At 41.9% G+C, this 13,026-nt stretch overlaps 1 protein-coding gene across 1 annotated transcript in view; it reads left to right on the top strand.

Moving 5' to 3' along the window:
* The window catches only part of LOC102195523 (CUB and sushi domain-containing protein 3-like), a 230,622-nt gene that overhangs the window by 52,381 nt on the left and 165,215 nt on the right, over positions 1-13,026 (top strand). Inside the window, exon 4 of the mRNA XM_005743207.1 lies at positions 7,939-8,133. Coding sequence (XP_005743264.1) covers positions 7,939-8,133 — 195 coding nt within the window. The remainder of the gene's footprint in view (positions 1-7,938; positions 8,134-13,026) is intronic.

Below are 13,026 nucleotides of genomic sequence, written 5' to 3'. Positions count from 1 at the left end.
GGTAAACCTCTGTATATCTTTACATCTGACTAACTCTGCCTGTCTAAGATGCTCCTTTATATGGAATCAGGTTACAAACCTCTTGCCAATTAGTTCCAGAGGTTCAGCCCAATGTTTCCACCCAGGACATAAAAAAGAAAAAAAGAAAAATCATTTGTTATTCAAGTTCAGTGCCTTAGATCACTCACTGTGAGATTATTTGAAGGGTACAACATTTAAATTCTGAGTTTTAATTTAACTTGGGTTACATTCATAAAAATGACTGTGTAGTAGATATCCCATTAACACAGCACTCAAAATGTAGGAGTTCAGAAGTAACTGATAGCTACATGTCATATTTAATATTATGTGAGAATCTTTTTCTTCTTTTACTATAGCCACCTTTATCTCACGGTGGAGTTTTACTGCGTTTAGATTGGTCTAATGTATCTTAGTCAGAGTGAGATCAAATGATTAAAGAAGAATATTCACACAGAGGATCTGTTTGATTTGCAGATATGTTTATGGCTCATGTTCAGCTGAATATTAAAAACTGTCCACAGCTGAATATTAGCATGATCCCAACACTCTGGTGGCAGCACCCATATGAAAAAGATAATTAAAAATGATGATTTATACTGGAGTTTTTGCATTAGTTAAGGCTGTTTTTGTAAAAGATTGTGGTCATAAAAATAATTTGATAAACATGCAATATTTGTCTATGAAAGGTTAATCACCTAACAAAATGTGCAAGGAAAAACAGGAAAGCCAATAAACTCTGATCTTTACAAAGACACCATGCCTACAATGACTTATTTTCTTTTACCGTAATGTTTAACAACACTGTTATTTCACAGAGAAGCTGGTCTGATATCAAGCATATACAAAGTACACCAGCAATATATAGCAGTAGCTATGCACAGCCATCATTAGAGCCAGATTTTCAACATATCTTGCAGATAAAGCACTGACAGCTGACACAGTTAGTATTCACAGGCAAAGCAAGGGAATCAACTAATTAATTAACAACTAATAATCAGCTAATGTGCATTTAGTACTGCTGTTTGGAGGCAGTGCATGAAAAAGTATGTGTTACTTGTTGTTGCACTCATGCATAGTGCCTGACAATTAGAAAAACAAAATTATAAAAAATATGCCACTGGTGTAGTAGTTCTCTTTCATAGCATTCGTTTCGTGTCTCACTATGGGAACGCCTCCTGCGTGACCTCATCAGAAGCTCAAATACCATTACGCCAGCCCTTACAGGCTGGCTAGGTGACGCCCATGTCAGGAGGGGCCAGTGCCTCCCTATATAATAGGCTGACATAGCGTCAGATGTCATTCAAAAACCTCTTCTCGCTTCTCACAGAAGCCTGTAGACAACTGTGCTATTGGGTGCTAAAGCTCAACTGTCCACAGATTCGAGTGAACAACTCGGTCGCCGGGCGCTTTGTTCCCAGCTTTTCAGTTGTCCACTAGCATACAAGCAGTAGTAATACTGTTCTGTAGCTAGTGCTGGTGCCAAGTTGCAAGTAGCAATACCCTTCGACGCTAGCGGTTTTACACATTAGGTAGCAATACCTGTAGAAAAGTAGCAACACTTTTCACCCCACGTTATCGAGGAATAGCAATATTCTCCGCACTCAGTGTCAGTCTTGCCAACGTGTGCAACCCTCTAGCTAACCATGGCTACGACTGCCAACGAAGTTGCAAAACTCTGTCCTTGCGGCAAGAAGATTTCTGCCTGTGATACACACCCCGTGTGTGCGGCATGCCTGGGTTTATCTCACGCTCAGGCTGCCTTGACGCCCGCACAAGACTGTATCCACTGCGCGGCTTTCCCACGCAAACTACTCCGCCGCAGGCTAGCTCGCCAGACTAACCTGTTGGGTGGCGACCCTTTGCTGTGGGAGGCTGCTGCGGCGCAAGGAGAAACTGAGATGCCCGATGATTTGGCCGCAATGCCAGGGCCGAGCTGGGCAGAGGCAGACCCTCAGCCCATCGCGACCGCTTTCCTGTCGCTGGAGGCACACGGAGATCGTGAGTTTTTCCCCGATGCTGGAGTCACCTGGGGAGGAGATGCCAACGAGGACGGAGATGAGTCGGCTAACTCGGAGCTCCTGCTGTCTGACAACGGCGAGGAGGAAGATTCCACCTCCCTGGCTAGCATCAGCTGGGCTGCAAAGCCCTCGGCTACCGGCGAGCTTGAAAAACCGACATCGCCATCTCCCCTGGATCTCGACGTGCAAGCGTGCAGCTGCTAGGCTCAACATCCCGTGGCCCGCCATACAAACAGAGGTTGTAAAGTCTCATTTTGACGGAAAGAAATTGCCGAAGGCGAAAAACACGGGGAAGCATGTGTTGCCTGTTTTCCCGGAGCTACTCGATGAGATAGCGGTGACGTGGAAAGCAAAACCTTACAGTGAGAAACACCCCATTGTGGGGAGCTCCCTGCTGGATTGTGAGGCGATGGAGTCTATCAACCTCCGCCATCTTCACCCTCATCGGCCCCATCTCTCCCCTCCAAAGCAAGACAACGCCTCCTCTATGCTAATGGCTTACCAAGCTGAGCTAGAAGAGGACATGACAACTAAACCAGATACTACAGTGTGGGAAGAAATCTGCGTTATAACTGACCATGTCCTCCGCCTCCACAACTGGGAGAGCCATGGGCCTCATGGTCCTTCAGGAGCAACCACGCTGGCTCAGGCTCACCAACCTGACGACCAAGGAGAAAGAGGAACTCCTCGACACCCCTGTCGTCCCTCAAGGTCTCTTCAATGCGGCTGTTACAGCCATTCAGAAGAGATGTGAGGAGAAAAAGAGAGATGATGAGGCTCTGAAACTCTGCCTGCCGAGGAGGGCCCAGCACGCCACGCTAGCAGCACCGCGCCAGTCATTCGCGTAGGCAGCGTCTTGCCCCGTCCCCGCTTTAGGGTTCCCAAAGTGCCTAAGACGCAGGCAGCCCCCCAGGCTGCCGGGGAGCCTAAGAATCCATGGACTCGGAAACAGTCTCCCCAGGTTCAGCCCCTCCTCCTCCCCCCGCTGTCGCGATCGTGAGGAGGAAGAAGCGGCCGGCCTGACAGCCTCTCCTCTAGGCGGGAGCGAACCCAGTTTCCCCCCTTCATGGGCCGCCCTGCCGCCTCCCAGCTCCGTTCCAGAGCAAGTTCAACGGGACATGTTCCACACGGAGTGCTTAACTCGGGCCGGCGTTCCTGTCACCGGACCCGCCAGAGTGAAAGAGAGCCAAAGTTCGCAGTGTTGTTTCACAAGCACTTGTTTCGTGCATTCTGTATTAAAAAAGCCCCGACACACGCATCTAGGCAGTTTGCCGAGGGCGCTGTTGAGTGTTGCAAAACACATGAAAAAAACAGAGCAACGTCTGCCATAACGCAGCCCGTGGAGACTCGCGTTTTCACGGCTGTGATGATGCAGATGAGCCCGTGACCTCGTTCGCCTGTGACAGAGGTGATGGGACACCGAAATGGCGTATGTTTCGCGCTGCGACCACAAGGGGGTGGCAAAACGCCATCTTCGGTGGAGTGGCCAGTGAGGCCGAAGGTTGTCGGCACATGTTCCCCTATAGAACTGCCGGCCTTTTGCCCACCGCCTTTCTCCTCAGAGGAGCAACAGCGGCTGCATACCTTGTGTCCAGTCTGTGCTCTGCGCATTTAAATGGACCGAAACCAGAGTGTCAGACAAAGTGACCAGCTGTTCGTGTCCTGGGCTAAACCACATATGGGAAAGCCTGTGTCTAAACAGCGCCTCTCCCAATGAATAGTAGGAGCAATTGCCCTGGCCTATACTAGCAGGGGCCTTCAGCCCCCTGCTGGCTTGCGTGCGCATTCCACTAGAGGTCTGGCAACCTCATGGGCTCTCTTTAGGGGACTTTCTATTCAGGAGGTGTGTGCAGCTGCATGCTGGACCTCACCTAATACATTTGCTAGGTTTTACAGGTTAGATGTGACGGCACCTAACCTAGCGCATTCAGTCCTCAGTGCAGGCTCTTCCCGGGTGGGGGCTTCTCCCCTGTGAAGTGCTGTTGGGGTCAGTTGTCATCTTAACAGGCATGTCTGGCAATCCGGGAGTCAGTATTTCTCCCATAGTGAGACACGAAACGAATGCTATGAAAGAGAACTTAAGGTTATGTATATAACCCCGGTTCTCTGAGTGGCATGAGTGAGTGTCTCACCAGACCGCCCTCCTTGCTATGGAAGCGAGGAAGAGGTGGGCTTGTTTTGAATGACATCTGACGCTATGTCAACCTATTATATAGGGAGGCACTGGCCCCTCCTGACTTGGGCGTCACCTAGCCAGCCTGTAAGGGCTGGCGTAATGGTATAGGGCTTTGGAGTTGACGTCACGCCGCAATGCATTGTGGGAGCGCGGCACCATTTTCGGGGTCTACGAATCAAAACAAACACACTGTGTTGGAACGACGATTACAAGATGCTTAAAAGCAGCTCAAAAGAGAATGGACTGTATAGAGACCGATTTCGTTCAGAGGCGAAGCGGCGGTACCTGCAGAAAATAGCGTGCATTGGAAATGTGGACCCGTATGAAATACGCCGTACAAGTCGTCATTCAAACAAAGGTAAGTCAGCTCGAGTACTGCGAGTAAAATGCGTTTGATTTCCCTGCAAACATTCACATTAGTGCAGCATAAATTTATTCATGAGGGGAAATTACAGTGAGAACATGTGGAGGCTGTTAGGTGGATAACATAGTGAGTTCAGTGCATTGATGTGACATTGTCCTGAAGGATTGTTATTCTTTATGGTTAAAGAAATTGCACTAATTTATTCATATTTATTATAAATAATCCTAATTATACATCTTGCTTCCATGTTTGTATCTTGTGTCACTAAAAATACATTTTATTTTAGTTTTATACATTGATTAATGACCTGCAGAATCTCCTTATCATATTAAGTGATTCATAATTGTCACTTTATGCTTTCTCCATCTCTACAGTGATGACATCCTTGCATTACATACTTTAGGTTCATTTTCTGCAGGCAGGTTTCTGACAGAGAACAGGCAGATTTACACTATAACATGTAGATGGACACATAAAGAAATGAAAAATTACATGTATGTGCTAACTTTCTAAACACTTTGTTACATTTATGATAAAGTAGATAAAACACATTTATGTCGGCCTTGGCTCATAGTTCTTGTCTTTAAATGAACTTTGTGTGTGTTTCAGGTACTGCACTCTCAAAGACTGAATGAACCAGCATTGCAGCGATGGGTCACTGTGAGCATCACAGGGAAGGTTGAAGCCGCCCACTGCACCTGTAAGGCCGGAGTCGCGGAGACCTGCACCCACGTCACTGCTCTTCTGTTTAAAGTAGAAGCAACAGTGTTGATCTGTGGCACAAGGACTGTTACAGATGAACCTGCATACTGGGTTTTGCTGGGTAATGTGACCAAGATACAGCCAGAGGTTGGCCATAAGATAGACTTCTCCTCTTCAGCTGCCCAAAAAAAGGTTCTTGATCAAAACATAAACAGACCATCCGTAGTGACAGGTAAAAGGAGCCGTCCTCAAAAAAGAAAAATCCCACCTGCTACTGTGGAGGAGTTGTCACTGCTATAATGCCATAATGTTTTATCTAGGGGTCTAGATTTATGCCTGTAGTGCACTGGTGTGTAAATAATTTGCATTTCCTGAATATGTACTGACTGAGTATCACTGTTCAAAAGTTGAATAAAGAAACAAACTAATTTTTGCTCTTTTTTTTTTTAAAAATAAAACCACTTTATAGAACATGACATCAGTTACAATGTAAAATCATCTATAGTTTACAAATGACAAAATGTTTACATAAAATCATGACAGTGTTTACATGATATCACCCACTACTAACATTACTTTATTTACTGTATCTTTTGAAAAAAGTACCGCTATTTATACAGCACAAGACTTAAGAATATTTAACAGGAGCAGGTTTCATTTTTCCCTGGTTTTATTATCACACTGTTCACCAAACGCAGCAAACCTTCACCATCTTATCCAGAAGGGTCACCTCTTCACCCTCACATGGAAGAAGTAATCTGATTGGCATGGTGGTATGTTTGAAGCAGGTCCCTTGTGTAGTGCTGGAACCCAGTCATGATGTTTCATCCATTTCATCGGCTGGTTTGCTGCAATAATGCCAAATAATTAGCAACTCTAATAAATAGAAGGTAGTTCTGCAAAATCACTCAGTAGGATGTTTGTTCTAATTTGCTATGAGCTCAGAGTGCATCAAAAATAAAACTAATAGGCTATAAAGAGTGATATGAACATATTTAGAACTTACCGGAATGAAAATGTCAGGAGCATCAACAGATATTTGGAGATGGAAGAGAACTCGATATCAGCTCGTCTCACAGCTCCTATCCAGGCTAGACGCCTTCGTTTGGTAACATCGATACACGAGCTGCCTCATGTTGCTTCCAGGTTGGGAAAGAATGAAAAGACAAACCCTTTTCAAGCTTATTCTCTTGGGGGTCGTGCGATCGAACATTGCAGCAGACCACACAGCAAGAACGAACCATGACTATGCTTTCGCTCCTTTTTCACTTGGACCCCCAAAATGGCGGATCGGGCCAAAATCCTTTCCACGCCCACCCCCGTGACATCACGCTCCAAAGCCCTATTTGAGCTTCTGATGAGGTCACGCAGGAGGCGTTCCCATAGTGAGACACTCACTCATGCTACCCAGAGAACCGGGGTTATATACATAACCTTAAGTTACAGTCTGCACTGTAGACCCGCTTGCTGTAGATTTTGCCATGTTGTTAGTGTTTTTCAGGGAACACAACAGGGAACACGACTGAATTAATGGAGTAATATAGATAAACATGACTTTTCTTTCTGTCAGTCAAGGGCTTTTGTTAATACTTGTCAATACTACGAATTTTAGACTCTAAACTTGATGCTGTGATGATTTCTGTGATAATGAATTTATGAAAATGATGCCTACTAAAAACCAAAGCAGCCATTAAAAAGCATACAGCAAAATATATTATAGTGTGAAGCTGCAATGCCTTCTTTCATGTCCCAGTTTTTATTGTCTTGCTTTTTCTTTTCTTTTAGATTGTACTAATGTAGTTTTTTTAATATGCCACTATTTGATTGCCACTTTCAGATATAATCATGTTATTTAATACATTTTCAATGTGAAGTGATAGAGAAGACTGCAGTACTCCCTGGGCAATATATTTTATTCTATTCTCATATGAAATTCACCTCATCAACCAGAAGTAAACATCTGAGTAGCATTTGCATACAAAGTTTGCTGGTATTGGCTTGCTGTTACCAGAGTATGTAGCTTGTTGTGCAACTCCTAATTTTACTTTGAGCCTCTAATGGAATATAAAATAAAAACCTAACACAGTTTTCTCTTTCCACCAACATACACCTGCCAAATGCATCACATTTGTGCAATAGCAATAATACCAAGTGGAATACACTTTTCTGGCATCATTGTATTATACTCAATTGTATATAGCATTTGTATTCTATTTTATTCGATTGTATATAGTATTTTATTTTATTTTATTCTATTCTATTGTGTACAGTATCTCATAGATATATTATTCCAGTGTTTTTTCTCTAATTTTTCTATGCAACTTTGCACTGTCCACTGCTGTAACAACACAAATTTCCCACACGTGGGACTAATAAAGGTTATTTTATCTTATCTTATTTCAGAACGAAGCATGCATCTGCAAGTGATGAGATGCTTGCACTTTTGTTTTAGGGACTTTGCATAAGGAAATCACCAGTTTGTTCCACTGTATTCAAGAACAGGGTATAGCAATATCTCCAAATGATAGTACAGTAAAATTATTCACATTGTCCCTTTAACTGTATTTATTAATGCACATCTAATTAAGGGAACCCTGTGACACCAGCATATTTGTATTCTTACCAATGCTCTTTTTCTTTTTTTTTTCATGTTCCAGAGCTGAGAAGCAGCTCGTGTGGAAACCCAGGAGTTCCACCCAAAGGCATACTGAATGGAACTCAGTTCAATGTAGGTGACAAGATCCGTTACCGATGTGTCACAGGTTATGTCCTTGATGGGCATTCGCTCCTCACCTGTGTCACCAATGCAGCTGGCGTGTCAGTGTGGGACTTCCCGGTGCCAATCTGCAGAGGTGAGGATACTTGTTATTTGAAATGAGTTACTAATTGCATGTGAGGTGAAGCTTGTCTTTTTCTAACTTTTTTTTTTCCATCTGGGCAATGTGACTGCGGGATATCATTGGGAATACTTGATTTTATCTACATATTCCCCCAAGAAACTGAAAATAAGTAGGTGATTGGTTTCTTTTGACTCCTCTCATTTGGTTTCCTCGAGTTGCTCAGTGTTAATTGCTTTTTAAAGATTGACAGTTTGATGGCTGTTTTGTCTGGGCCACAGATGTAGCAAAGTCTGGCATAAGTCCTCATTAGCGAAATAAATATATTTGCAATCTGATAGGAGGGAAAAATTTTAATCGTGTAGTGGAAGTTGATTAGAGTCTCCATGGCTCAAAAGGTTAATTAAATATTTATTCCTGTAGAGCAAGTAGCTTGTATATGTTAATACTGTTAGGAGGAGCTGCATATCCACTTGGTTTGTGCAGCTGTATGTGGGCTATATGTTGCTGCTTTGTAGGGACTGTAGTTTTTTTTTTACCCATTTATCCATCCATCTATGATTTATGTAGCAAATATGAGCACCCTATAGGCTATGAGGAAGCTTCTCAGTCAGTTGTCTAATCACTACATAAATTCTACAAATTGCAAATAACATGAACCTATTATTTATGAGCGAAGAGCAAAAGCCAAAATCAATTTAAAGCGTTGAGATCTTTTAGAACGAAGAGAAGAAGAAAAAAGCGTATCCGTTACGACTCAGTAGCCTTTCTGACTTTTATCAGAATTTCATGTTTTTTATTCTGTTTCCTTATTAGAAAATTCCCAGTACGTATAAAATAAAAATGTTGCCCGAATTCAGAAAGTTGCTGTACATCTTTAATTTGCCTCACCAAGCTCTTCTGCTCATACACCATCAACATGATGATGCTTTTTTTCTGACAGGTGGTTGATGAATGACTGACTACTATGCTTCACATTATGCAGTTTACCCCTTTCTGTGAGAGCCGTTCCCAGACTGACATAAATAATCTGCTCTTACATATGTAGAAAGCCGCTGTGGTGGTGTGACGTGTGGTAGGAATTGTAGGTCACATTAGACTTTCAAATCTGTCAAAGGATTTTGAAAGACAGGTCATAAAAATATTTTCATTTCAATCTTAATTTTTATTTATTATATTGAGCTACATTTGAAAGCTGTATTTAATTTTCAAAAACAACTCAATTACAATAATAACTAATATGTAGAACATTTATGAGAGATTTGAGAGAACAGAGGAACAGAGACTTCAAAGTCACTTCTTTCAACACCACATGAAGCAAATGATTTTCTTTTCCCTAATGACAGCAGAGGCCACTAAAACACCACCGCCATTGTGCCTACGCAGGCAGATATGGAGCTAAATGGACTTAAACTGAATGCTTGCTTGATCGGGGGATATTATTGCTGAATCGATTGTCATTCGGTTTTGCAGCAGACTTTTCACTCCTGATTTTATTCTGCAGACTGAACCTGCACTCTGCTGACACACTGGACACTGAAGCCAGCAGCATAAAACCAGATTTTTAATGTCAGGCAGCATTTTCTCCAGGGACGTGAACAGAAGTTGACAAGACTGTGTAAACATGGGACATCCAGTTCCTGTTAGCAGGATCATTACCAGGGTGCAAGACTAGCTGCACAGCTGTGTGCCCCATTACGAGCACAGACACACTCTGAGATCGTGAGGGAAAATTCTACGATGCAATCTTGGATGTTAAGAATGAGGCAGATTTTCAGTGCTTTTAGAACAGTTTTCGACAGAGTAATGCATGAAAAATGTAATGTTCTGTTAAATTGCCAGCACTTAGGAAAGCACTAGTTGATATCTCATTGGATATGGGTCCAATCCCGATATAAAAACCAGGATTTAGAGTCATTTTAACAGGCAGATCTAGTTGTTATTTATTTCAGCTCAGTTCCATTTTCATGTCTTTACTATTGCACAGATCAGCAGTGGTGCATTGGATTGCTAACTTGGCATCACAAAGCTAAGTGTTTTTGTATGTCATATTTATAATATGGTGAAGGTTGTACATTTAGCTTTTCATTTACTTTTCCATGTTCCCTTAACCCCAAAGTTACATTTGTATAAGGAATATTATTTTGAGCCGGGGAAAATCTTTTATTTATTCATTCGTTTTTTAGAGACATAAAAAAAGACGTAGTTCACCATATGCACATAAATATCGGAGGAGGAGGAGAAGGATTACAGGCCATTCCTGTGTGCAGATTTCTGCCTTTCTATGTAACATAATTATCTGCTTTTTTGTTGCCTTGCTGATGTGTGAATATGCAGGCTTAGCTTTTTTTTTTTTTTTTTTTTTTTAAGTACAGTACCTTACAATATTTGCTGAATTAAAAAACAAAAGCTTCTGACTTCACTTTTCATCCTATAGTTTTCATTAGCTGGATGAAAAGTGTGAAATATTTGAATATTTTATTTTAATACATTGGTAATTTTAGATTACTGGGTCTAAGTCATTCAAAAGTAAAGAGTGAAGAAAAATAGTTATAAAAATGAAGCGAAGGTCTCCCCACTCCATCTGAATGTGAGATTCTAAGAAATCCCAAAGCCAGCAGAGCAAATTTGCTCATGCCAACTCATTCTACAGTGCAAGGCACAGCTAAATGAAAATGGCTCAGCATATGTTTGAAAAATGGCAAGCTTGGAGCAAACAAAAAGCTGCAGATGGAGGGCTCCTTTTCATTTAAGGATGGTGTTAGCTTCTATTGCCACAGGCCAGAAACATCGCTCCTTTCAGGCCCGGGCACTGCTTGAGCCACACTCTCTCTCGTCTAAATCCAGGCCGGCTCCTGTATGTGGGCAGATGGTCCTTTGATCTCGTTTCCTCAGAGATCCTGCCCTTTCTGCTCATCACCTATTGTTTCCCACTAAACACATGGCTGCAGAAAATCTCTCTCCAATCCACTGTTCACCCCTGCCATCTCCCAACACCTTAGTCTTTCAACCAGTTCCCATCTGCTGTTAGTTTCTCCTTCTCGTTCACTTTTCTTCCAGTATTTTTCTGCAGCCCTGTCTAACAGCATGATCAAACATTTTATGCTTGTAGAACCTACAGAAATAATGATGATATGCATCTACTTGGGCATTTTTTGAGCTTGAGCAGCTGTGGCGCTGACTCGAATTGGATGCTAGATGGGTGGGGAGGTAGAAAGTATCATTTTGGCTGCACCTGAGTGGACAATCACCCCTCTCAAGTTAACTGCTACATGATTTTAAAATCAAACCAACATTGCAGCGCTATCTTATTTTTAAACTGTTTTGGGGAAAATTCTGCTCTGTTTTCGTTTTAGATAACAACGTTATCTAAAATCAAAATACTAAAGTTAATTCATCCTTTGCTATAAGCTTATCTGTACTTCTCAGTTTGTAAGAGACTGTCTGACCCGAACAGCTTCAACAACCGCCCGTCTCAGTTCTGTTTTTACGGTTGATTACTGAGTTTTTACCGGGGAGACGGCGTAGGGGTTTCAGCCATGTTTGCTTGAAACACAACACAAAGCTATCAGAACATGCTGCACGGCTGGCTACATTGATTATAAATGTGAACATTATACCATACTATGAGGAATAGCAGACGGGGTTTCTGCCAGTGTATTACAAGCCCAGGGGGCTGCTAGGGCTAAGCATTTTTTTATGCAAGGCTAAGGATTTTTTAAATAAGTTAGTGAATGTATCTTATTAACCTACTGTTGCCATTAGCTGTTTTACGTCCAAAAATCTATAAAGAAAATTTAAAAAGGAAATAAAGAGAAGCAGACATATGATTTAACCTTATACTGTTTTACTTGTTCCACTGATATCTGTCCACTAATCATGGATTTTGGCTTTAGCTGTCTTTGCCTTATCCAAACAACGATAATTGTGATTCAGTGCTCTCTTGGTGGCAAAAGCTGTAAAAGTGAAAAATAACTATGTTTTTCTCTGTGTCTCTGTTGCTACCTACTGATGCACCTAGGCCAGCAAAGCTCCGCTTTTCTGTCTATGACTCACATTGTGCGTTATCCAACCTTGCACACCTCTCCACCAACACCACCTGGATAAGCAAAATTAGAAAAGTGCAAGAAGATGACCAATACCAACCTCCAATGCAAATGCTGTGTGTAAAGATGGCTAATGAATCTTTGTAGAAACCAAATTTGACCAACATTAAACGTCATTACTTACGAGCGTGGAATTATCAGATATGAGAATATTTGTCTTAATTAAATTAAAATTGGTCACTGCAGTGTTAACCCTGAGGGCGCAACATAGAAGATGGAGAAATTACCACAATTTTCTTTTGCTCAATATCTCTGCAAGTCAGACTATCAACACACTAACATCACATTTCTTTATTTCTTTTATTGAGATCAATAGAATTTATAGCTTAGACAATATGTAGCAGTTGCCAGATCTGAAGGAATCCCACAAAAAAATCTTCATTCTCCATTTAGTTCCTGTGAAGCTAACATATTGCTACTATAGTTATTTTTCCATATAGATGAATTATAAGTATGTGTTTAGCAGCGAGCACTGCCTTTTTCAAAGAAACAATAATGTGTGAAACAGTCACAGAGAATCAGAGCTAAGTAGATATGAGTGGGATGGCATAAAAGTCAAAGGTGCTGAAGGATTGATGTAAAAGAAAAAAGAATAAACTCCAAGCAGAGAGGCTGTTAGATGGAGAATTAATGGCTCTTCTAATTGTGAGTTACTGCTTCTCCTCCCAATTGCCCGTTTTGATTCCTTCAATCTAAATTGTCTCAGGACATTCATTAAACCAGGCGGTGAGACAGCAAACAGGGACAGCATGGCAACAGGAGAATATGGTCTATTGATACACTGTCATTCTTGCTGCCAGCA

Source organism: Pundamilia nyererei, unplaced genomic scaffold (genome assembly GCF_000239375.1).
Source record: "Pundamilia nyererei isolate P.nyererei 1_Seehausen unplaced genomic scaffold, PunNye1.0 scaffold00128, whole genome shotgun sequence".
NCBI classification, from domain to species: domain Eukaryota; kingdom Metazoa; phylum Chordata; class Actinopteri; order Cichliformes; family Cichlidae; genus Pundamilia; species Pundamilia nyererei.
This window is presented reverse-complemented; position numbering and strand designations above follow the sequence as displayed.